At 41.3% G+C, this 26,067-nt stretch overlaps 1 protein-coding gene and 1 long non-coding RNA gene across 10 annotated transcripts in view; one reads left to right on the top strand and one right to left on the bottom strand.

Annotated features, from left to right (window-relative positions):
- The window catches only part of GRK5 (G protein-coupled receptor kinase 5), a 229,624-nt gene that overhangs the window by 132,220 nt on the left and 71,337 nt on the right, over nucleotides 1–26,067 (top strand). For 5 of the 7 annotated variants that reach the window (XR_012669420.1, XR_007357634.2, XM_048857809.2 and 2 more), the window contains 2 exons: nucleotides 10,017–10,129; nucleotides 24,160–24,237. Coding sequence is in view for 4 of the 7 variants with exons in the window: in XM_048857809.2 (XP_048713766.1) it covers nucleotides 10,017–10,129; nucleotides 24,160–24,237 (191 nt within the window). In the remaining 3 variants the exon portion in view is untranslated. Of the gene's footprint in view, nucleotides 1–10,016; nucleotides 10,130–24,159; nucleotides 24,238–26,067 lie in introns of those variants that run through there. The other 2 variants (XM_048857814.2, XM_075131058.1) reach the window with 2 other exon arrangements.
- On the bottom strand, nucleotides 435–19,331 carry LOC125639925 (uncharacterized). Of its 3 annotated transcripts, none has more exons than XR_012669421.1 (4): nucleotides 19,128–19,331; nucleotides 17,692–17,822; nucleotides 6,907–6,986; nucleotides 435–2,879 (listed from the first exon to the last, which is right to left on the bottom strand). It is a non-coding gene; the product is annotated as an uncharacterized LOC125639925 (long non-coding RNA). The 3 variants fall into 3 exon arrangements; XR_012669422.1 differs by having other exon boundaries at nucleotides 17,692–17,814; XR_007357635.2 differs by lacking the exons at nucleotides 17,692–17,822; nucleotides 19,128–19,331 and adding an exon at nucleotides 7,308–7,688.

The raw sequence follows: 26,067 nt of genomic DNA, 5'->3' as shown, positions 1-26,067 counted from the left end.
TGGAGGTACACAACACAAATCAGACTCCTGAAAGAGGTATAGTAGTCTGGAAAGGTTGGGCGCCACTGATTTAAAATGTGCTTGCCAGAGATGGACAAACTGGGCTTGATCCAAAGCCCTTTGAAATCAGTGGAAGTCTTTCTATGGTCTTCCATGGGCTTGGCATCAGGCTCATTATTTGTAACTAACAATTTATTCAGCTGGTTCCCCCCCCCCTTTTTTTCCTGTTCACAAATAGTTGGCAAGCAATTTTTTTTTGTTCATTATTCAAAATGGTTTGAATGTTTCATATGAACAAATGTTCACATTTTTTTATCTGCAAAAATTACTTTGACTATACAGGTTTCAGAGTAACAGCCGTGTTAGTCTGTATTCGCAAAGAGAAAAGGAGTACTTGTGACACCTTAGTCTCTAAGGTGCCACAAGTACTCCTTTTCTTTTGACTATACAGTATCTCAATTCATTATTTGAGCTGTGTGATTGGTTACCTAAGTCACATGGTAATATTTATGGTCATCCAATCAGGGAACAGAAGTTTTATAGAGCAGAGGAGGGCTGGAATAACTCAGAGGGATTTCTAGCACTGCCATTGACAGATGTACTTGTCTGTCCATGTCCACAGCCAATACAGACAGAGGGGCTTCATTAAGTTGAAATATACATGCTACCACACAATTGCTGGATCCCAGGGGCTACACTCCCCTGCCATACCACTTGGCTGTAGTCCTGACACAGGGATGGATTGCCAGATGCCTTCCTGCCAACGAAGTGCCACCACACTCTCAACCCCACTGATGTTTCTGGTGGTGGTGGCCGTACAACTCCCACAACACGTCATTTGCTTCGCTGCTGCTGCTGTTGCACGTTACAGAAAAGTGGGGAGGGGTTAGTCATCCCTCTTGCTGTTCATCCAAAGCCTTTCTCCAAAATCAACAAAGAGATTTTTATAAACGTATAAACATTTCTGCTGCAAATGCTCATGCAAACGTATTCATGCAGCTGTTTGTGGGATTCGACTTTCCACAGAAATTTCCCTGGGGAAAACTTCACCATATCTGTTCACAGGAAACAAATAAAAGGGACCCCCATACCATTGCAGCAAATGAAATTGTGGGAATTTTCTGAAGTATTCTCCTAACCATTTTTTTTTTTTTTGTACTATCAGCCTAGGTCTAATGTTTGGAACATTTCATCTTTAGTGTAGTGCTTCTCTAATGGATGGAGTCCATGCATGTAGAGTAACACAGTGAAAGCTGAGGGGCTGGGGGGAGGAAAAGAAGCTATACAAAGCATTATCTGAATCTGAATAAATGAGATGATTAAACATCCGAAGATTATATTTGTTTGTTTTAAAAGAGACAGTTGACCAAGCAGAGAAAATGAAATTGGCAGGACTTGAAACCAGTTTGAAGTAATTCCATTGTCACAAATAAACTTAATTATATTAGTATTATTAATTAATTAGTGTAGTCTGCATCAAAGCAACACCCAGTCCAATGGGGTTGGTTGTAGGTCTGTCAGAGTCATAAAATCCCACATACAAGGGGGGAAATAGCTCAGGCGTAAAAATGTGCTCCAGGCTGGAATTTACTATACACTGTCTGGATGTTTTAAAGTTATACAACTGGGGAGGGGTGAGGAGGAGGAAGAGTGCTTGAGTAGCAAACTGAAAACGATGGCAGTTTAAAATAAAAAATATTGCAAGCCTTTCAACTGTAGCGTAGTCTAATCCAATTTAGTATTTAACGTAAATAAAAATAATAAATGGGTGAAGTATTGAATTTTAGAAAATGTGTGCTTTTGTTATTGGTAAAGTAACTCCTTTCCAAACCTTATTTTTAGGATTGGTATTATGCACCTATGCAGTACAGACATTGTGCTAATCTATATACTTGTTGAGACAGGAACCATGGCCCAGATCCTCAAAACTCCCTAACACCCTTAGGAAATCAAAGGGAACTAGCACTTTTGAGCATCTTGGTCCATGTCCTTGTTTTTAATCTCTGTAAAGTGCATGCAAAATGATGTACAGTATAGATAGGCTTGTCAGAACTCAATTTTTTTTGTAATTGTAATGAAGAATATCAGATGTTTATTTTCAAGCCTTTTTTAATTTTTATCTATTTTAAATTTTCACAGTTGTACAAAATGATGGGTTTTAAGTGATTTTTTTTCTAATTTTATCAATTTAAGTGGTCACAGTTGCAGGAAATTTTGGTTGGGGGGGTTGGACAATAATTATTGAATAGCAGTAGACATTGAGATTCAAAATGATAACACTTTATAACTGTTAAAACACAAGCTATCTACATCACATGTCAAAATATGCAAAATAAATATCTTGAAGCAGAATTTTTCTTATTTTTCCTATTTTTGCCAATTTTGATGATCATAGATGGAAATGGTTCGTCATCAATTTGTGTATGTGTATGATGAAATCAACATTTACCAATAAAAGTGTAATCCTTCCCAGCCTACATGTAGATGTTCAATATAAAAAGAGATCTGTTGTGATCTGTTGGGCTCAATGTCTGCTCTATGGATTTGGATTACAAGTAATTAGCAAGGAATTTTAAGACTAGTAGCACGAGGGAAGGGTGAGTTCTGAGGATCCAGTTCAGTTCTTCAAAGAATAAACACATTTTCCTCCTTGTGCTGCATCCGTTGTTATTCTTCAGGCCTTATTATACTGGACCTTAAATCCCCGGCACTAGCCACTCCTGAGTGATGTGCATCTCAACTCTGGAACATTCACTCATCAAAGTATTCCTTAGAATTGGGTGAGCTGGGGCTGAATCTCTTCATCTTCCTAGACAGTCACCACTGTCTATGTTGGTTTCAGGCTAGCCAGAAGCGGCATGCTTATAGGAGGGTTTTCTCTGAAAGACAGTAGCACTTGAAACAATATTAAGTCAATCGCTCCTGAAGAAATTGAGTGATAGATAATCTAATCTATCACAGTTATGTGGTCCTATTACCATAGTATCTGAGCAGTTCACAACCTTTAACCTATTTATCCTCACAACATGCCGGTGAGGTGGGGAAGTGCTATTATCCCCATTTTGCAGATGGAAATATTGTGCGCCACTGAGCAGTGAGTGCAGCATTATCTGTAGTGTCTGTCTATATTCAACAATTATAATGTGACTATCATCATAGTTTCTGAGGATTTCCTGGGTGAACTGAGTTATAACTTTTTCTCCCTCTTGTGTTCTCTCTTTAAAATGACTAGATTAGGGTGACCAGATAGCAAGTATGAAAAATCTGGACACTTTTTTTTTCCCGAGGTGGGGAGTATAATTGCATATATAAGACACTGCTGCTATTTTGGGACGTCTGGTCACCCTTGTTTAGATCTGATTCGCTTAGTTAATTTTTAGGCCAGGATTTTCAAAAGTGACTAGTGATTTTGAGTGCCCAGCTTGAGACATCTTAAAGGGGCCTGCTTTTCCTTAGAGGTTTTTAAGGTCAGGCTTGACAAAGCCCTGGCTGGGATGATTTAACTGGGAATTGGTCCTGCTTCGAGCAGGGGGTTGGACTAGATGACCTTCTGGGGTCCCTTCCAACCCTTATATTCTATGATTCTATGATTCTATGATTCAGAGGGCGAGTTCTCAGCACTGTCTGAACCCGTAGACTGCCACATTCACCAGATGGTAAAACAGGTGAGACCTACGTTGCATACCCACTAACTTGCCTGCAGTATTCCTCCTAAGTCACCAAGCAAATGATTCTCTTCCCACTGTAAATACTTTTCCAGCAGGCAGAGCTGGGGCAACAATGCCCCTGCCTCCCCATTAAGAATAAAATACTCTATGAGCCGTGGAACTGTTTTTCAGAGATAACAATGCTGAACTCTTGTATGGTGTTTTTCTTATTGCAGATTGCAAATACATGGCTCCCCAGTAAGCCTTATGCAGCTCTCAGATCTATGGTGATAAAGACCAGAATAGAATCGAACAGAATAATTGGGGGAGCCCTTGTGTAAATGAGGCTGAAGTTGGCTCTTTAATTTGGAACACAATGATGGTCTTTTGTAGTGAAACACATTTATTATAGGAGATGAAATCCCATATTTTATAGAATGTAATAGCTGGCATTCCAACTTTGCACTTTATTCTAAAATATAACAGTAACACAGACACTGTTAATAATGCAATCAAAGCATTTCAGGCCCTTTTAAATCATGCACAAAGAAGCCTTTGATAGGAAGCAACTTTCATCACCCTCAAAGACTGGATGGATTAGTGTGCTCTGTTTATATGTAGGTAGTTGTAATTTCACATTCGACTGGAGAAGGGCAAGAATAAATTATTGCAGGTAAGCTCTAGTGTTAGACTTACTGGTTTTAAAAGGAAAAACATATTTCTTTTTAAAGTGTCTCTAAATGGGGTTATTCAGTGTTGTAAAAGGTACTTTCCATTATTATGCTGATGGTACACATAACAATTATGTTTATATTTTAAAGCACTCGTTCTTTTTTGGATAAGCAAATAGTATATTCCTTTAACATTTAATTTATTTCCTGCTTTTGTCATTTTTTTGTGCTTTTGAGAGATTACATTTTGTAAGCAACGTTGGGCAAAAAATGGAGGTGATTTTTGTTTTGCAAAACCTATTTGGGGTTTAGGTTTGCAAAACCAAAACAAAGGGCAATTAGGATCTATTTTATATGAACCATCCTAACTTTGAGTAGGGGACAGAGCTGTTGGCTGAATGGTTCTGGTTTTACCCCATCTCTAGATAAAAGTTCCACGCATGCCTAAGCTGGTTCAGAAGCTGCATATTGTTCTGACATGTTTCAACACCTTGGGAAAAATTTGCAAATTTGGTGTGATCTTGCAATTTACACTAGACCTGAAAACATCAGAATAATTTTGTCAGCCTAATGTCATTATCCCTCTCCAACTTTTTAGTCCTTCCCTAAAAAACAATAGAATCTGTATTGCAAAGATTAAAAAAAAAATCCCCCAATCTCCCTCCAAAGATGTTGAGGCCCTCTTTAGAGCTGGTAGAAAATGCTAATTATGTTGCATGAGATTTGGGGAAGGGGGGAAAATGCATTTTCTTTTACCCAAAATCAAAATCCATTTATTTTTATCAGTTTTCAAAAAAAAGTTTTGATCATTTTTTTCAGTGTTACCCCACTTCCCCCACCCCCCCAAATAAACCAACAACCCCCATATTTCATTAAAAATTTTACCAAAAGTAAAACAATGTTAATGGAAACCATTTCATTTATTTATTTATTTACAAAAAGGTTGACCAAAATGAAATTTTGGAAATGGGACTATTCACGTGCTTAAAGTTAGGCATATACGGTTAAGTACTTTGCTGAATTGGGGCCTTAATCAAAAGACCTGTTTTATAGAAACATCTCCCAGGGAACAAGCTTAGCCTTATGACAGTGAACAGTAGTGACCTCCGCTTTTCAAGACATAATTAGCTCAATGAAAATGCTGTTGGCCAATTCCAAATTTTCAAGTGTTGTTTAACGTATGGAACTCCGAACTCTTAATATAGAAATTACCAAATAAATGTACAATAAGCCTGGAGTGAATATAATTTATCATCTAGTATTTGTTACAATATTTTATTTAAAGAAATCTTTTCTGCCATCTTTTTAATAGCCTCCTCTATTAATCTGGACAGTTGCTTAATTGGGATGATAAACAGTTCACTGGCAGGACTACTGTATTTGCCAATCTCTAAATAAAGAAACTGAAAGGTTAAAACTAACTGACCTCCTATAGTTTTCACCCCTCCCTTTTTAAAGATCCATTCTGTCTGTGTGTGACCTTGCAGGTGTTAAGCAAAAGTCTTCCAAAATGGGAGGGGCAGTCTGCTTGCAGAATTGTTTTAGTTCCACTGCGTCATCATAAACATATGGTTTCACTTCCAAATGTTTAACATTTCCTTCCATTTCCTCAGGAAATCATTCTTTCTGTTTTTTAAACTTTTGAAACTGGATGGATATCTTTATTGGCAGGCATACAGAAAATGACACAATAATTAAACCCAGTCCAAGATAGGCTTCTGATCATATGATCTGCCCAGCGATCTGTCTTTTCCCTTCCTGGCTGCTAGTCTGTAGTCAAGAATCTGGATGTGCAATTACAGCACAGCTTGCATTGGTTTTGCACTTGTTTAATATAACAAAATTGTCACCTTCTGGGCTTAAGCTGAGACATATGGTTTCACTTCTTAATTCAGAACATGGTCCGTTTATCCCAAAATACTAATTCAGGCCAGAATCCTGCAACTGACTGAGCAGGGTCAACTGCAAGATCAGGGCCTAGGGGAAAAAAATTATATCACCTAAAAGAAATGAAAACAATTACACCATTTATTTATGTTACCTATCAAATATATCCCGTTTTTTATCAAAGACAGACTGGCTCCAGGGAACTGGACTTGAGTCTTGTGTTTAGCTGGTGTTATTACTGGTATTTCCTTTTTCCTCCTTAAGAATGGGTTAACATTCTCATGTGCTGGCCATGTTATACAGCTATAGTAGCAGGTGTGTGTTCATTTATTCTTTATTTTATATTATCAATAAAAATAATGTTTAACTTGCTTCATAATGTTTTCTGTATCTTGCATGCCATAATGTCAATCTATTGAATGTATGAGTCTCATAGATCATTCAGACAATATATATGCTCCAATACTAGGCTTTAATGATATTATAAGCATTTTAGGGTGAATGTTTCCCATACTATCCTATTTTGACAAACTTTAAAAAGCTGCATATATTTTTATACTATAAATAATTATGCTATAGATAAAATAAGGCTCTACAAGAAGAAACATTTAAAATGCATCAAATGTTTACGTATATGTGTACATGTATGCTGCATTTTATTACATTGATTCACACATTTAATCTATATTAAGAAATATTACCTTTCGCGCTGTTCACTTTACATTGTCCTGGCTTCAGTGCAATCATAGTAGAGTTTGGGACTTTTAGAAGGGCTCGATTCCTAATTTGGGGAAAGATGAGTGACACAGAGACTCAGGATGTTTTTTCTGAGTGTACATGATGCACAATAAGTACACAATTACTGTTAACCTTGAACTGAGACAGCAAATGCAGCAAAAGGTTTCTATGTAATTCTACCTTCAGAACTCCAGCTAAACCTCATTCGAGGCTCAGCACATTTAGTTTGCCACAGGTCTCTGTTTCTACCCCCCTATTGCATTGCAAATTCCTATTGAATTTGCTGCCCACTCTGATCCTGGCCCAGGAAAGAATTTAAGCACATGCTTAAAGCGCATGCACATATTTAAAGTTAAGCACTTACTTAAATGCTTTGATGGATAAAGGCTTGTGCCGGGTCTCTTTCAGCATCACTGTTTTCCAGGTGTCATCATCCCAATCCATACTGGTATTCTCTTTATGCCTTTCTCCCTACCATCTGACTTTCCTTCCCCTTCATCTCTTTCTTCCCCTTTCTATTCCAATCAAAGGATTCTCATTTTTGTGTCCTCACTTGAATTGAGCAAGTTCTGCTTTGATTGCTATTGCTCTGCATGTGTCTTCTCTCTAGAAAGCTACAGGTTTGAGCTGCAAAACCATGCAGCGCTTGAAAGGGCCATTATCAAGGCAGTTAGACCTAAAATTCAGCATTCTGACTTTCTCTCAGTGTATGCCTGTGTCATACTGTTCCATGCTGCATACCCCAGCCAATACAAACACACCAGCACCACAAGTTGTTGTTAGTGGGTGGTCCAGAGGACAAATTAAGATTAAAATAATGGGCGGCTTGTATAAGAGGCCCTGACAGCTGGCCTGCCACCTTTGGAGTATGCCACCGCCGCCAAAAGGGCACCCTGGCCGTGGCCCCACCCATGCTGTGCCCCGAGGCCCTGCTCCCATTCGTCCTTTTCTGCCCAAAGCCCCGCCTTCACTCCCCCGCTTCCCGTACCCGCACCACCCACATGGGGGCCAGAGGGGAGGGCGTGAAGAGGCATGCGTGAGTGGTGAGTGGCTGGCTGGGAGGTGGGTGGGGGGGCCTCGGGGAAGGGGGCAAAGAGGCACGAGAGGTGGGTGGGGGTGGAGAATGGGCGGGGTTCCAGGGGGAGGAGGCCAAGCAGGGGCAGGCCTTGGCGTGGGATCATGGTTCGGGCACGCCCATTCTCCCCAAATGGAGGAGTCACACGCCACCCATGATTAAAATAATGATACGCCATTCACTTTTGGGTTCTTGGCAAATATATGACTATTATCCAACTCGTCCAGTATCTTGTCTCTGATAGCCACCGGTACCCGATGCATCAGAACACAGGCACTGACTTTTGGTTTTGCTGGTGGGTGCCCGTTTCTGCCACATCCCCTCCATGTGAGCGGTGGGAGGAGCCTCAGGGGGAAGATGCTGAGCAAGGGTGCGGCCTCGGGGCAGAGTAGGGGGTAGGACCACTGTCTGTGCCAGGGCCCACAAAAGATTAATCCAGCTATGCGGGTGCTGAGCACCTCCTCTTATTTTTTGATGGGTGCTTCAGCCCCAGAGCACCCATGGAGTCGGCACTTATGCATCAGAGGATGATGCAAAAAAACCTGCAATCCATACGCATGGGTGTATGCAATCACTAGACTTGTGACCAGCCCCTACATAGGAGGTGGAGGGTGTTTGGTTCCCCCTGCCTTTACAACCCATGCAAAAGATGGCTGTAATCTGGCCATATGTGAGCAATTCCAAAATAGGATATATATTCCACCTGGGGCTTACATCCTGTTATTGCAGGGGATGGGCATGACAAAATCAGCTCTAGTGGGTAAAAACCCTGTTGTGGGTATGTAGAATCTCCGTCAAATGGACGGTTCATTCACAGATTCCAGTGTTCACCTATGTTTTTTTCTACTAGTAGAGGGTGGGGGAAATAAACGCACAAGCTACTACAGCTGTAAGATAAAAGTAACCCAGGCACTGACAACTTGTGTGGGTTTTGTATGTCTGTTTGCAGTGTTATATTATGTGTTTGGAAGTGAGTTGTTTCCATAATAACAGTGACTGCCATATGGCAACGAGGAAGGTGGTGAAAAGAATGCTTAAGGGAACACAATATGTTGTTTGACATTTTGTGTATTTTTAAAGCAATAATATATCTTAAGTGTGTGCAGCAGCCCCATGCTAACTAGTGTTTAATGCTGATCTTGCAAAGCTAACATTTGATACCAGCTGGTTTATACTTGAGCCATGTCAATTTGTGGTACTCTTTCTTTTTCCTCGTTTTCCTTTTAAATATTGATTCATAAAGTGCTTTTCACTGTAGTCACATGGCTGTTCAGTGCTGTACAATGATGGAACAACAATTAAAAATACAATAAAGCAGTAGGTGAAATAAACTTCTAAAGGGGGACGTCATGTGAAACTCAATCTCATCAGTAAGATATTGTATGTGCAAAGCCCTCGTTACTGCCAATGAACAGATAACACAGATTTTTAAATACTTTTAAGATATATATACCATAAATACATGTATATTAGAGAAGGGCTTTAGCCACAAAGTCAAACCCTAATTTTCCCAGAGTTTAGCAGCATTCTGACCTGTATTTAAATATATGGGGAACTGGGGATAGGGCTATTGCAAGTTCCTGTTAATTCCAAACATTGATGCAACTGCATGTGCAAATTCACTTTTTCAAGGCTTCTGGTAACTCTCACCTGAAGGTTTCCCCCCACCCTCTCTCTTTTCCCCACAAAGGTAACCAATATGGGAATTGCCTTCTCTATTCTATATAACTCCAGAAATGAAAGGTCAACAATTGTCATCTTATCATGGCTGAATGACATGAGCGGGACTTTTTGCCTGCACTAGGAGTGTAGAATTGAGCACGTGCTTGCCTCGTGGGTCCTGTGTTTTTGGCTTTGATTTCCCAAGGGGGGGTTATGGTTTGGAGTCCTTTTACTGCGCTCACTTGTGGTGTTTTAAAATTGTAGCCAGCCCAAAACACACACAGAGGATCTTCAGGTTTTTACACTCTTTTTTTCTTCTTCTTTTATTGCCTCTAGATAGAGATTATTACAGTTTATGCGACAAGCAGCCAATTGGAAGGTTTCTCTTTCGGCAGTTCTGTGAAACTCGACCGGAGCTTGAGTGTTACATTAGGTTCCTTGACTCGGTGGTAAGTTAATTCTTCTGATATTTGCAGTGCTTTATTGCACTCTGTTCCTTGGTAATGAACTTAAGAACATCAGTGTAGGAGTACAAAAAAATAAACCATTGTTCTTAAGGAGTAACATTCTCTACATGAGCACAAAGATGTGAGCCTTTCATGTATTAGGCTCCTACAGAATATTTGGTTTGTCACCATAAATATCTCTATCATGTCAATAGTCAAAAAATGTTTTGCTCCCTCTCCAGAAGCTTCTTCTTGATATCCAGCAATCATTGTAAACCTTGACTATAAAATATATTGGAAAATACAGGGTTTTTAATATTATTGAATTGACATTACTGATCCAATCCTACTTAAAAAGGAAAAATTTGTATTGGTCATCTGTGAACTCAGTGTAAGAGAGTGTAAGATTTTTTTTTAGCTTGATAGACATCATAAAAAGAATGTTAATGCTATTTGACCTTAATCTTTGTGTAGACTCTGATCCTGGGATTTGGTGGCACAAACAGACTACTGAGTCCATGCAATGTATCGCAAGATCAGGATCTCATTAAACACAGACTCTTTCTTTGGCTTGTTTATACAATATAAAACGGGATGGCAATTGGTTCTAAGTGTAGTGTGTTAGATTACCATGTTGCCTTGCCTCTGTAACAAACGATAAAGCAACTTTTAGCAATATGCCTTCTTTCATAAGCAGGCTCAGAAGTGCTCTACACTCTGCTTAGAACACAGAGACACATATGTGAAAAATGGCCTTACAATTGCACCCACCACTTTTCATGTCTCTGTTTTTGCAGATGCACCAATATGGATTTGCATGCATCAATGCATTTGCACGTGCATCGGAGAATTGCACACTCAGACTCTTAGATGTGAAGGGTGGTGAGTGCAGTTTTAGAGGTCAGATTGCGATCTCTTTGATCTCTGGGTTCACCACATTTCACAGTTTCCTCATGCTACGGCGGGTGCTCACCTGGCTGAACTTTCAGATTGCTGAGTAGAGTGAAAAAAGGTTACAAATGCCTTTAAGAATATATCCAAGATTGTACTGTTATGCTGTATCTCTGTCATAGGAAGACAGTGAAGGAGCCAAAATCATTATTTTTCAATGGAAAGTGTAGTGCCTACCTCTAAGCATTCTGTGACAGTAGCCATCATGCAGTTGTCATAGACTAGCTATGGAGTAGATTCGGTAGGGTAGCCAGACAGCTTCCATCTTGAACTCCTACTGGCAGTGCAACTGGGTAGCTAAATGTGTGCATATAGCTACATTTATTAGCTACTGCACACAGGTGCCTGCTAGAAAACCTGTGGGCAGCTGCGGGAGGACAGGCAGAAGCTGCTGTCATAGAATGACTCTGTTCGTCCTCCATTGAAACACAAGCCATCTTTGGGATGGATTTTGGCCTCTACACAACAGTTTAGTTCAGGAAATGGGGACAGAAATGAACAGTGGTCTTTGCCTGCCTGATGGAAGTGCCTTTAGTCATCCATTTAAAATGTGCGAAGATTATGTCTTACCTTTTGGTTTGGGAGACAACATCGAGAAAGAATGATCTTTGGTTTCTGTGCGTCTTCCATTTAAAAGAAAACAGGAAGTTTTCAAAATTCAGAGTGGTTACAGAATTTAGGGGCTCTGTGTGCCACTATTGTCTATTATTAATAGGCTTAGAGGGATTACATTTTTATGAATAAATGTCAACTTCACCATACACACACAAACCAACAGAAAAAATATTTCTATTGATCATTGAAATTTACAGATAGGCAAAGTAAGAAAAGGGCTGCTAGAGAACTTATTTGAGTTTAATGTAAGGATGTTTACTTTGTATATTTTGACATGTGATGTTGACTAATTGTGTTTTAATGGTTATAAAGCTTTAACTTTTTGAATCTCATTGTGTTGTAGTGTCATTAAATAATTATTGTCGGACACCCTCCCCCCCCATATTTCTTGGAATTATAAAAAATTAAATCAATTAAAAACCAGGGCCGGCTCTAGGCACCAGCAAAACAAGCAGGTGCGTGGGGCAGCACATTCCTAGGGGCGGCATTCCGGCGCCGGCCATGCCGCCCCTGGAAATGTGCCCCTGCTGCCCCCATTCATCTCCGCCTGCTCCCCTGAGCACGCCGCTGCCACTCCGCTTCTCCCCCCTCCTTCCCAGGGTTGCCGTGCGAAACAGCTCTTTCGCGCGGCAAGCCTGGGAGGGAGGCAGGGGAAGCCGAGCAGCGGCACGCTCGGGGGAGCGGAGGTGAGCTGGGGCAGGGAGCGGTTCCTCTACCCCCACCTCCGTTACTTCCTGTGCTCCCCCGCCACCCTCGCTCACCTCTGCTCCGCCTGCTCCCCTGAACGCACTGCCTCTCCCTCAGCTGAGAGGGAGGGGGGAGAAGTGGAGCGGCGGTGTGTTCAGGGGAGCAGGCGGAGCGGAGGTGAGCTAGGGTAGGGGGTTGTGGGGGGGAAGCTGCAGGAGGCAATGGGGGGGGAAATGCGGCACGCCCGGGGGAGGAGGCGGGGCCAGGGATTTGGGGAAGGGGGGGAAAGGGGGGGAGTTGGGACGGAGGCGGGGGGGGGGCACAAAAAAAGCAGTGGTGGCCAAAAGTTTTTTTTGATTGGGGTGGCAAAAATCCTAGAGCCAGCCCTGATAAAAACACTTATGCTTAAAATTAAACATGGATATTGCCTGTCAGAATTGCTTTTTAAAAACTGAATTCTGTATTTGTATTCCAGGAATGCCAAGAAGCCACAGAGATCAGGGTCCCATTGTGCTAGTCATGTACAAACACACAGTAAGAGAAAGTCTAGGCTTTGAAGAGCTTACGGTCTAAATAGATAAGAGAGACAAAGGCTGGGCAAAAAGAAGTATTATTATCCCCATTAGGGTGTATATCATCCTGTCACGACAACACAATCAACTTTACAATACAACATGATAACCTTTCTTTACACAAAGTACTGGGGGTATTGCTGAAGTCACTCTTGGAGTTTAGGGCAACAAACTGCCTTACCCTTCTGCAGCCCTTAGCCTGAGATCCTGAGAGTGAAACCAGCTATGGCCTTTTAGCACCCTCCTAGCTGTAGTGCAGTGTTTGTGGGTATGTCTACATTGCAATAAAACACCTGCAGTTGGCCTGGGTCAGCTGACTCAGGTTCACAAGGCTCAGGCTGTGGGGCTATAAAACTGCAGTGTAGATGTCTGGAGTGTGGGCTCTGGGACCATCCCCCACTGATCCAGCTCAAGTCCAGACAGTTACACTGCAATTTTACAGCCCCCACAAGCCTGAGTTAGCTGACACAGGCCAGCCATGGGTGTTTTATTGCACTGTAATCAAACCCTTAGACAAGAATACCGTGAAAGGTTAAGAGGAGGCTGGTAAGGGAAATGGTTGTGTTTAAAAGCTCCAAACCCCAATAACCCCAGACAAATATCCCACGACCCTTCTGCAGGGATGCTCTTGGCAAACACCCTTTGCTTGCAGCTCTGACCCTTAAGTGTCTTGTGTACTACTGCAATATTTCAGTGTAGCCAAGAGATCTGTATTCACAGTCCAACTGAGATCACCAATAATTGGTTGAACAAAATGACTGAGCTATATGGAGGTCTGGATAGTCACTCTCTTATCTTTCAGAGTAGCAGCCGTATTAGTCTGTATTCGCAAAAAGAAGAGTACTTGTGGCACCTTAGAGACTAACAAATTTATTTGAGCATAAGCTTTCATGCTCACGAAAGCTTCTGCTCAAATAAATTTGTTAGTCTCTAAGGTGCCACAAGTACTCCTTTTCTCTTATCTTTGAACAGCTTTGATGGCTTTTGTTTATCGATTTCAATTTCTGTAAAAGTTTGCTAACCATTAGTGAAGTTTCCTATATTATCCAACCCCAAGGTCCAGCAACACAGCACACACCCATTAAATTGAATTTCAGCCAAAGTCAGTCTGTGTGGCATGGGTTATGGGAACCAGGCCAATTCCTAGGTTACACAGAAGAGGCCCATAATGAGACCAAATGTCTGATTTTACAGCCCCATTCTGAGACCACCAGAAATGTGGACCATACCATTTTAGAGACCACCTGCTGCCCCAAGACCTGCAGTGGGCGAAATACAGCCTTTTGGTTGCTCCGTGACTTCATTATTCTGTCTAAAGTAGGAAACACAACAAAACTTTGTTTTTACTTAGTACCAAATAAAGATGAAAAATAATTTAAAATACTCAGCTCTTCATCAGAGGATCTCAGAGCACTCTGCTGGATTGCGAGTATTATTATCCCTGTTTTACAGAGAGAGAGAAAGTGAAGCACAGAGAGGTTAAGTGACTTGCCCAAGGTTGCACAGAAAATCAGTGGCACAGCCCAGAATACACCTATGTATCCTGCCTTCCAGTCCCCTTCTTTAACCACTAGACCATACTGCTTCCAAAAGCAGGGAACAATAAATGCTGTGTGTGATTTACAAGCACAGGTTGGAGTGGAAACTGCAAGCTGAGGAGTTCTGTCAGACAGTCACCAGCCTACCCATGATCTCTCTTTTCCATATGCAAGACAGACCCACTTTAGAGAGAACTTTCTCACTCCTCTGATTTCAAACATCAGTAATATCGACCTGCATTACATATTGAGAAAAGTCCCTCCTTTACATGGCATTTATTTCAGCTGTCACGAGCACCCAAGTGATCTACTGGGGAGACTGATTATAGGGTATATTATAAATTTGTTTGTATTTTTAAAGCGTTCATTTTTACAATAAAGCACGTTCCACAGTCACTAAAGTTAGCACAGGAAACAGATTCCTCTTGCTGATACAATTGTCGGGTTGTTACAGTTAGAGTGTGACAAGGGATGTTGACTAGATAAAAATCACAGGCCTGATTCCCCACGGCCTTGCACCTTGCAGAGTGATTTATATCTCTGCCAAGCGAGTGCTGCCTGGGTATCAAATGCTGCTGAATCACAATAGTAGCATTATACACTCACTTTGCCCAGGTGTAACTGACTATACAAGGTGCAAGGCAGAGGAGAATCGGGGCATACATTTTCAAATAGATTTATCTGTGTGACCAATTCAGGGCCTGATCCAAAGCCCTTCGAAGTCAGTTGGGGCAAGCTGTGACAGTGTGGGTAGAGAACAATGCAGAGGAGTGGGAATGGAGGGGAAGATATGAATGACAGTGATAAGAACACAAGATTGCATCTATGACTATGGATAAGATTTTCGAAAGCACTCAACGTTGGCTTAACTCTTCTCCCATTGAAATCCAGGGCAACCCCCCCTCCCCATGTCTTCAATGAGGGCAGAGTTAGGTCAACACTGAGCCTTTTTGAAAATCCCACCCTGCAAAAATTAATACAATATTTTATTGAAATTAACAAGTTGTTGGACTTTACTTTTCATCTCTATTTAATGCTAAGATTTGAACACTTGTCTCCTTTGTACACTATGTCCTGCCAAATAATGTGTTTCAGTCACAGATATGCATACAGGCCAAAATTTCCAATTTAACTGGCTTTATTTTTTAAACATGAAGATAGGGCCCTAACATTAGCATTAGTCTTGATTTCAAAATTATCAGTGATGGAGAATCCTCCATGACCCTTGGTAAATTGTTTCAGTGGTTAAGTACCGTCATGGTCAAAAATTTACACCTTATTTCCAATCTGGATTTGTCTAGCTTCAACTTCCAGTCATTGGATCATGTTATATGTTTCTCTGCTAGACTGAAGAGATCAGTATTAAATATTTGTTCCCCGTGTAGATACTTAGAGACTATAATCAAGTCACCCTTAGCCTTCTCTTTATTAAGTTAAATAGATCAAACTCTTTGAGTCTATCACTATAAGGCATGTTTTCTAATACTTTAAATGTTCTCATGGCTCTTCTTTGAGCCCTCTCCAATTTATCAACATCCTCCTTGAATTGTGTGTACCAGAACTGGATACATTATTCCAGCAGTGGTTACACCAGTGCCAAATACAGAGGAGCAGTTCCCAGAAGGGTCAATTCCAACATAAGGAGAGAATTAAAAATGGAGGGGAGTATAAGTGATGCTAAGCAAAGTGTCACGCTAGAGCCCACTGCTAAGAAGGGCACTGCCAAAAGGGAAGCTGTGGCTCTGAACCAAAAACTGTGCCACAATTTTGTAAATCAGCCTTTCTCAAACAGAATAAACTACCAGAAAGTTAAAACTGATCACCCTGTGTTTTAATGTTTCCTAGCAATACGTTCCAAGGGGTTGAGATTGAGATGCTGTTACACATTGGGGGCTAGGTGTGCTGTAGGACAGAAAGTGCAGAAATGTGTCAATCTGTCCTACCACACAGAATTATAGCTCTGCTTCCAAGTGCTTCTCGGTAAGGAAGGCATGTGTGTGCAGAAGATTAGATATGTTCTCTGAGCCGTTTCACGTGAAATAGGCAGCCCTTAAAATGAACAAAGTATATGTAGGGGTGGCTTGCAAGTGGTGATGCCCAACATTTGTAATAAAATTGAAGGTTTTAATATGCACCGAAAAAGGATGATCCTGTGGCTGAAGAACTGGGCTAGCACTTGGGAGAGCTGCTGTAGACTCCCCGTATGGCCACAGGCAAGTCGCTCAATTTCTCTGTGCCTCAGTTTCCCATCTGTGCAATGGGGATAATAGGACTTCCTTTCTCCCACCCTCTGTCTGTCCTGTCTATTTATGTTGTAAGCTCTGTGGGGCAGGACTGTTTCTGCTGTGTGTATGAACAGCACCTAGGGCAATGGGGCCATGCTCTTGGCTAAGTATTCTAGATCACAAGAGTGTCTTACCACTGGCCTTTACCAGGCAGGAGGGACATGGGTCAATGTGTTTGTGGTAGCCCAAAGTGCCCCAACACTGCCAGACCTTTGGCAAGTGAAACTTGCTGAAACTCCAAAGAGAGAAGCTGACTCAATTGTGTAAACCCAACAGCGAGTCCAGGACCAGCCCTGAAAATTAGGAGGTGCCCTACCTCACCTGCTCTCTAACCTGCTTTTCCTGTCACCTTATCCATCCCAAATCACCTGTAAACCACAGTGGTCTGGGCTGCCAAAACCAAGGGACACAACACTCAGATGCCACTCTATCAACGGGCATGGATGCAAGATTGCTAAAATATGGTGGTCAGCTGACAACAAAGTACAACCCTCCGGTCATCTGAAATCTATTCACTTCCATTGGCCTCCTTAGCTGCTCCATCAAAATAGGCTTCTCCCCTAAATGAGAGAGGAGCATCCCAGCCTTGAATTGCAGGCATTCTCACCCTCCTGCTGAGAAGTCTTTATACCACCTCACACCACCATCTCCCCACCACCACACACACACACCTGTATCCTCATACATACATATGTAATATCTCCTGTGTGTAAAACAGTCATTTGCCAAACTCTTTGGTAGGCTTCCAGAGGAAGGCATTGTCCAAAATGAAAGCTATTGTTACTGCAGCATGCTGTAGCTGGTTTATGGTGAAATTAACTCTCTTGAAAACCCTTACAAGTTATTCATAGGCTGCCCTACCAGGCATTGTAGTAGCATGCTTACAAATATTGTAGCAAAGAAATATCTATTTTTACCTGTTGAAAGAAGGTCCTTAAAATAAAGTTTTGCAGGACACATTTCCTGTGCTGGAGGGCGGGGGGGATCAATAAGTAGCTGATGTCTTAGCTGTATACATTTCCTGTTCTCCAAGCTGGTATCTGCAGAACTAGAATATGGTAATCCAGTGCAGGATTTTAACATGAATGTTTCGTAAAATAATACACATACACAGATGCTCTGACTTTCAGCAGGTCTCTGCTGTGTCATGATTTCCCTTTGGACTGGTCTTCTGCCTATCTTGCAGCCTCCCTCAGTTCCCTCCCCGGCTTCCTCTACTCATTTTTAATTGAAGATTCCTAATCATTTTGGGTGGGGGGGGGAGGGCTTTTCAGTTTATAACATGAGCCAGAATGGGTCTGAGTGGAGGGAGTCATGAACAGACTGGCTGACTCAGTTCAAGAGAAAAATAAATTCCAAATCATTTCACCCACCAAAGAGCAGAGCTACATTGTACTTACTTACACTGCCCTAAACTAAAAGAGCATTCTGCAGAAATGTAAGCTGCATGATTTAAGAATAGAGAACAGCCCAATTGCCTGTCTAGGTTGTTTCTGTTGGAGCCAGGGGCTGGCAGTGGGGGTACAATTACCTCGTGGAATTTTTCAGCTGAATGCTTCACTAGACACACATATGGAAGGGAGGTAAAAAAGGTCAACAGCCATCCACTTTAATTCCAGTTATTAAAAGTTACCCTTTCGTCTAGACTGTTTTCATTTGTTTAGTTTGATTCCTGTACATGGTATACAGACTGCAGAGTGTGTGTGTATATGAGGGACGGCGGGAGGGGTAAACAGCACAGATGGTGATGTCTACCATTAAGGTTACCCAATACTTCCCATTATAAGATCCTGGCTTTAGTTGCTTTATCACTTTGCCAAACTTTAACCATTTGGGCTGAAATTTTCCATGCTGGATGTCTGCCTCAGGTTAAGCCACTTCATAGACCATGTTTAGGGGAAAATATGTTGCTTTGCCCATGTTACAAAAATTGTTACAACTATATAGCTGAAAAGTTGTAGTACCTCTATGCTGTGACTTTAAATTTGACAGGGGGGGGGGGTTGCCTTGCTAACAGAGATGGGGCTTTTGTTGTCCTTGTGAAAATCCACCCACATTTGGTCAAGGTATAAACCTCTAAAAAAAATCTCATTTTGCACACACTCAGTAGAGACTGGTTAGAGTCTGGCAATTAAATTCTCTGTGGAAGAATAGGCTGCCCCCATGTGTCCCCTTGTGGGTGGGGTGCTTCTGCTCTGCCTATTATTCTTCCTTCTTCCAAGCCCTTTTACAAAGACTCCACGTGCTTGTTTCTCCAATCACTACCTTTATAGGGGTCTGGGTTTATTCAGGCAATAACTCAAAAGTAATACTCAGAGTCCCGCAAATAATCTGTCCAAGACATGGCTCTTACCTCAGAGCCTGGGCGAGTGAAAAGGGCTCATCTTGTTCTTTTTCTTTTTTATGAGTTCTCGAGGGGTGACCCACCTGGGGGTTTGGCTTGCAGCTGTCCTGCTCAGATCTGACTCCCCTGCAGACTTCCCAGAGTCTACTTCCTCAAACAACGGCTTCAGCTCTTTTATAAGGAACTAGCTGCTTCTGGTTCCCTCCCTGCACCAGGCATCTCTGGGTAGCTCATTTAGCAAGCCTGCTCCAGGCTGGCAGTCTCCTGCCGGCAACTCTCAGCATGCTCCATCCCCTCCCAGTGCCTGTGTGCTGACCACACGGCTCTTGTGCCATCCCAACAGAGGGCCTGAGCATGCTCCATTCTTGGGCTGCAGGGGCTGAGCAGGACTTTCACTGCAGTTGCTCCTCCAGTGGTGCCAGCTATGAAAACCGAGGGCAGGGAAACTTTTTCTCTCAGTGTCCCCCCGCTGGTGTCCGGGTGGCATGGAGGAGAAGGCAGAAGCAGCCTGACCTGAATGCAGAGAGGCTAGGAACAGGTGCGGGAGAGGGAAAAGATGCATGGCAGCTGATGAGGAGGGTAGAAAACTTGCAGGAGAGGGGTTAGGAGCAGGTGCTGGGGGTAGGGGAAGAAGGGCCAAGAGCAGAAGGAAGTGTGTAGACTGGCAGGAACCAAGGATGTTGGAGGATAGGAGCAGAGGGGAACACGGGCATGAGCTGGGGGAAGGCCCAGGTCAGGGGACAGGAGCAGGACCAGGGTAGGGACTGTGGAGGGGGGATAGGAGCAGATGAGGACAGGAAGAGACTAGAGGGATGGGGTAGAAGGGTCTACAGAACCTGGAATTGAACCTATTACTCCTGAGTCACCACATTCCTTTGCTATCTGGCAAATAGCTGTGAAACCCATGGGCAAAGTGTGTGTCTCCATCCTCCTGTATTGGCATGTCCACCTGGAATATAAGTCTTTTACTGCTGCTAGTTACGAGATTCCATGCTGATGGCCCATGGCTCTATATGGCTCCACATGACATTTAAGTTTTGGTGTATTTTTTCAAGCTAGGAAATGGCACACCATAAAAAACCTAAGTTAAAAGAATATTATTAAGGTTGCAAAGGCAAGCACTCAAATGAGAAAATGCCAGAATTAAGGTTGCTCATACACTAAGATATAGGGCGTGTCTACGCAGTGTGCTACAGGGGTGTGATTTCTAAAGTGCTCTAATGTGCTGTGCACTAATTGGCCCATGCTGACCCTGCTGGGTACACTTAAAGTTTCCTAGTGGACTTTAATGGACTTTAAGGGAATTTCGATTGTGCACCATGTTGCAATTGTAACTAATAATGCTATTGCTATTAATTATGTACTTTCAGACTGTAACCAGTTTTTCTAGTGCTGAGGAAGAAGGGGAGGGGTCTTCTGGTTAAAGCACAAGATTGTGAGTCAGCAGACCTGAGTACTCATCCAGGCTCCAGAACAAACTTTCAGTGACCTTGGGCCATGCGCTTAATCTGTCTGTATTTATATAATTCTTCCTATTGTAACAATCTATGGCAGAATATGCACAGGTGTCCATGGAGAGCTGAATAGCATGCAAGTGATATTGGAGATAAAATTCATGATCTTCTTCCAAAAATCAAAACCCAGCTTTTAACATTTGAGCGAAAGGAGAATTTTTGTTAACAGTCACCAATATTAGGGTTTATAGGCCCATTTCAGATCTTCACTCTCATATCTGTCTGTCTGTCTGTCCCCTTAGTATCTGAGCACTTCCTGAGAACTTAAAATAGAAATAATTATGAAAATCTCTTTCATTGTTCCCAGCTGTAGGAGAAATAGGCTTAGTATAGAGTGTGTGTGTGTAACTTGCTGCGGGAAAGCTAGTCAAAGAAATGAGTTTTGCATTTCGTTCTGTATGTAGTGAGGCCCATGGTCATTCCTGTTTCTTGTGGGAGGGAGTTCCATAGCATATGTCCCGCTCCTGTTTAAGTTCTGTCTTCCTCCCTGCTTTGCCTACTGGCCAACAGTTTCATTGTTGTGGTAACTACAATGGGATGTCATGGTTGCAAAGGGAGAGTCGTTCTCATGGCAGTTAGAGACAATCCCCTGGTGGACTTTGAATATTTGAACAGAGACTTTGAACTAGACTCTAGTTAGGAGCCAGTTAAGAGAGTAAAGCCCTGAGGTGACATGTTCACAGCATCCTATGTTGTTAAGCAGACAAGTTGCTGTGTTTTATACCAGATGTAGCTTTCTCAAGGGGGGGGGGGTGTCTTAATTACTAGATCTAATAGATTACAATAATCACACTATGCGGAAAATTAATCACAGCTGGTTGAGGAGGTTTGCTTTTGTCTTGAGGAAGGCAGTGATTTACATCCACCCCCAACAGATACATGACATAATTCCTTTTACTACTTTCACTACCAAAGTTTAGTCAGTGCAAAGCTTATCTTTAGGCATCTAGGATTGACAGGAATCCCATGGAACACTCTGGCACCAATCCATAGCTATGGGCAGACACTAACATCTTAAAATAAATTGAATATATATGGCATAGAGATACAAATTTGTAATCTGTTTCAGAAACTCAGGCTTCTTCCACTTGAAATGAACTAAAATCTCTGTTTAAGCCACAAAACAAGACCATCACACATGTACCCAAGTCTAATTATATCCAGTAGAGAGCAGTGGTACTTGCCAGTCAATCACAATATATGATGCATATATTGAGAATACCACCTGAATTCCTGATCTCTGTTTTATTGAAGCAAATGCTATATTAATTCAGACTATATGAACTACCTGACCAACATTTGCTATGAATGCAGTTCCACTGAAATCGCTTAAAGGATCTGTTTGCTAGACCTCTGATACGGCAAAATATTTAGCATCTCAAAGCTGCTGAGGGAACAATGAATGATAATTATTAGATGATTTATGAGTTGTGCTGAATTGGTCCTGCTTTGAGCAGGGGGTTGGACTAAATGACCTCCTGAGGTCCCTTCCAACCCTGATATTCTGTGATTCTATGAGGGCTTAGTTATGCTCCCAAATCCTTCTCCATTGAGACATTACCAATAAATTCTGGCTTTTGTGTTTGGCAATCTTCTGAACAGAGAGTTAAATTTAAATACAAATATTTTCTCTTCTTAAAAGACATTTTGTATTTCAATCTTTACTTTAAATTAAAAGTCCCCTAGCCTGTCTTTGAAGTTATCATTAACAGTGAGTGCCTAGCTAAAATGCAACTTCTCCGACCTTCTTTAATTTGCTCTTTTTTTTTTTTTTTGGTTGTTTGTTTTATCCTTTAGCAGAGATTCTGGGAGAAAAATGCTCTTAAGATTCTATAAACACTCTGGAGTGTTCATGCGTTCAAGAGCTGAAATGACCTATAGTCAGATACCATCTAAATGGACAGGGTATTGAATGAAAGATTTAAAAAAAAGCCCCTTGTATTAAGTTTTATGAGAACATAATCAGTTCATCCCCGACATGGTTACTAAGAAAGAAATACTGTACTTGTGGATTTTAACCATCAGTGTATTTCTCATCAGCAGTACTGTTTTATTTTCTTTTTGGTCATTGTCATTTACCAGACTAAATTTGATTGTTTGAACACCCTGCTGTATAAAGTCTTAAGCTTAAACTACAATGGCTAAATCAGCATTGGCCGGATACATGGTTAATAGCATTATTATTACTTTCGCGGTTTTCATGTTATTCCTTGGTCTGTTTAGCTAGAGTATTTGTTATAGCCTTCCATCTGATTTATTGTATGAAACTGAGAACAATGTATATGTCCTAAAGTGTGCAACAGTTCTGAAGTGCGTTCTTCCAAGTGCCAGTTCAGACTGATCTACCGTATGTTGTCTTTTACTTCCTCCTCATTTATCATCTCAGGCAGATTGTATTAGACCAACTTACTTAATTGGTTTGGCAAGAGGTTCTGGGATCCTTTTTCTAATATGAGCATACATAAAAATATGTTGAATTGACTTTTTTTTCCAGCAAGCCCTTTTCATCATAAGACTAAAATTTTGTACCCCAGGCAGTGACAAATTAGAATGTTTCTAAGAATTTGTCGTTATCATTTAGTTATTGTCTTACTTGGGGTTGCAAGCTTTAAATGGGTTTTTTTCTTGTCTTTTAATGATTTGCATTGCTGAAGAATTTTAAGTAAAATTATTAATGTCTCAGTGAAGCCTAAGTAATATTTTGTTTCCTAAATAAAGTTTATCCTAAAATTTACCACAGATCAGTGCTGGTATGATATGCAGAATCCTTAGAATAATATTTTAAAAATGCAGTGTGTGTGCTCTCTTTTGTAATGCCCAATAGAAATCAAACAAGATTCCAGTATGTACTGAACATCACTCTTCATTTAGTCCCTTTTATTTTTCTAAGCCCTGAAATATCCCAGGTTTTTGAGATATCCCTTTTCAAAAGTCTGCATCGAAAAGCAAAAAATTGGCAAAATTTCTGCAGAAGGGGAAGAGTTTGAGAAATGAGTGTTATACTGAGAGAAAAAATTAAAAATCCACAGGAGGACCCAAGCTTCCAAAAGCCCTACCTCCTGAGAGAGCTCTCCTTATGTCTAAGTAAAGTAGTTTTTTCTGTCATAGAGATTAGCAAAACAAATAATCCTCCTTTATGATTTGGAAAAATTAATTTCTACTCCCTACATCTAAGTGAGTGAAAACAAATAAAGCTCCGTGAGAGGGGTCCTTAATTATCAGAAATGTTTTCAAAACATTGGGGCTTGGCATATCTATAAAGTATAAATAAATTAAATTTACTCATATGTGGTCATGTCAAAGAGGGCTAGTTTCAGAGAACCGTTTTCTTGGTCTTGGTCAAAACATCTTGACACCAGTGTTTTGCTTTTCAATTAGATCAACTGTACAGGTTTACCTCCATCAGAAGATTATATTTGCTTTCCAAATTATTCAAGTGGAATGTTCAGTTAAGGCCATCTCCAAAATGAAGTTATAATGATGAAGTATGAGTACAAATATTGATGTTTTCTTTATTTCTTTTCCAGGCAGAGTATGAAATTGCTCCAGATGAAAAACTGGGAGAGAAAGGAAAGGAAATCATGATGAAATACCTCACACCAGAGGTAAGGGGCTGCCAAAATGATATCACTGAAGGAATGCAGGGCACTCCTCTGCTACAAGCTCTTAAATCAGTGGTGTGCAGTTTAGTGGTAATATCTTCCAGAGAACAAAACTTAATCTGTTAAGTAAAACAGCCAGGTATAAGTGGGGTCACATTTCAGTCCAAAAATTCACTTTGAAAGATAATGAACTTTTTAGAGGCCTTATGCATTCATTGATGCATAAGAGGGTTTCTCTGGTCTCTTCCCTTTATGTAGAAGTTACACATATGCAGTGTGAAGACAATCCTCACACAGTGGGCACCATTAAAAAGCAAACATCTGCCAACAGATTCCACAATTATTTCCTATCCTAATCAAATGGAAAAACGGTGGCATCCCAGACACAATTATGTGGTAAGCGTTGGTGAGTGGTGGCTTTTTAGTGGCAATTGCTATATATCGGTTGGTGAATTAGACTACTTAATGTTGCATCTCTGTCCCTTGTAAATACTTTATGGAGCTGCGTGTCTCATAAGACATGGAACGCTATTCTTCAGCTGCTTTCTTAAGGATAGGTTCATACTCAGAAATCATATTATTTTCTCCCTATTAAGTCCTTGCTGTTAAATCTTTGGTATTCATGAAGGAGAAAAACTCATGTGAACATTGTGTCCACTGGGTGGCATTATGAACTGGACCACGAGGCTGCTGCAAGAATTTTGGGCAGGCTGCAGCTGGGACTAGTTCTTTTTTGTTTTTTGTTCATTTGCTGACCACATTTAACCTTTTGCAGAAGTCTGTGCCAGTAAGCAACAAACGCTGAGCTTCAAACACATGAATTATCGTAGGCTTTCAGCTGTTTCAAGCTTCCTAAGAGTAACTAAGTCCCACAACCACCGCTTAGATGATTTTACAAGAGGAATGCGTTTAACCCCAAGGATAACATATTACATGTTGTACTAAATGCATTTTAAAACATTTAAATGATATAGTGTGATTTGGAGGTGGTGGGGCAGGGCAGACCACCTTTTTTTCCAGTCAATCATTTTCCTATGATAAAGTTGATTGTGTACTTTAAGTTCTCTCAGGGAGTTGTCTGCAACCTAGTTTCATTTACTGAACCTGATTAGTTTTAAGTATATAAGGAAGAGATGCTGCTGGTATGAATTGCTGCTATCCATTCATTATAGACCCCAAGTTTACCACTGGGTTTTATTTTTCCAAGGTGGTGGTTTAGGTTGAAGTCTCTGTTGCAGAGTAATGAGGGATGAGGGTTGAATATTTAAAGGCCATCATTCTCCTCTTGCCCCAGAAACACCTGCTTTGTTTTTCTCTGCAGTGGAGAAGTGAGTGTTGGTGATGCTAGTGACATCTGAGCACTAATCAAAGCAAGAGAAGGTCAGTGCTCACTGGGTTGATTTAAGCATGACCAGGAATGGTGCAGTATCCCCAAACATCTCTGACAATCCACCTCAGTGCTGACCAACAGCACCACTGCAATCCGAGGGTATGTCTGCATTGCAATTAGTTGTGACTGACTGCAGCACTTGTAGACATACCCAAGCTAGCTTTGATCTATCTAGCTTGAATGACAGCAGCAGTAAAGCTGCAGCAAGATTAGCTAGCTGCTTGAGTATATCCCCGTGGTCCTTGGCAGACGTGTGCAGCCCGTGTTGCTGCCTCTTCTGCTATGGTTTCACTGCTATTGTTGTTTGAGTTAGCTAGCTCACAGTGAGCTCAGGTTTGTCTACATGTGCTGCCGTCACACCTCTGATTGCTGTGTAGACAAACCTACAGTCTCTTGAGCAGTAACCGCCTCTCGTAGCAAATTCATTTCTTTCTCATCAAAAG

Source organism: Caretta caretta, chromosome 7, assembly GCF_965140235.1.
Source record: "Caretta caretta isolate rCarCar2 chromosome 7, rCarCar1.hap1, whole genome shotgun sequence".
Classification (NCBI taxonomy): domain Eukaryota; kingdom Metazoa; phylum Chordata; order Testudines; family Cheloniidae; genus Caretta; species Caretta caretta.
This window is presented reverse-complemented; position numbering and strand designations above follow the sequence as displayed.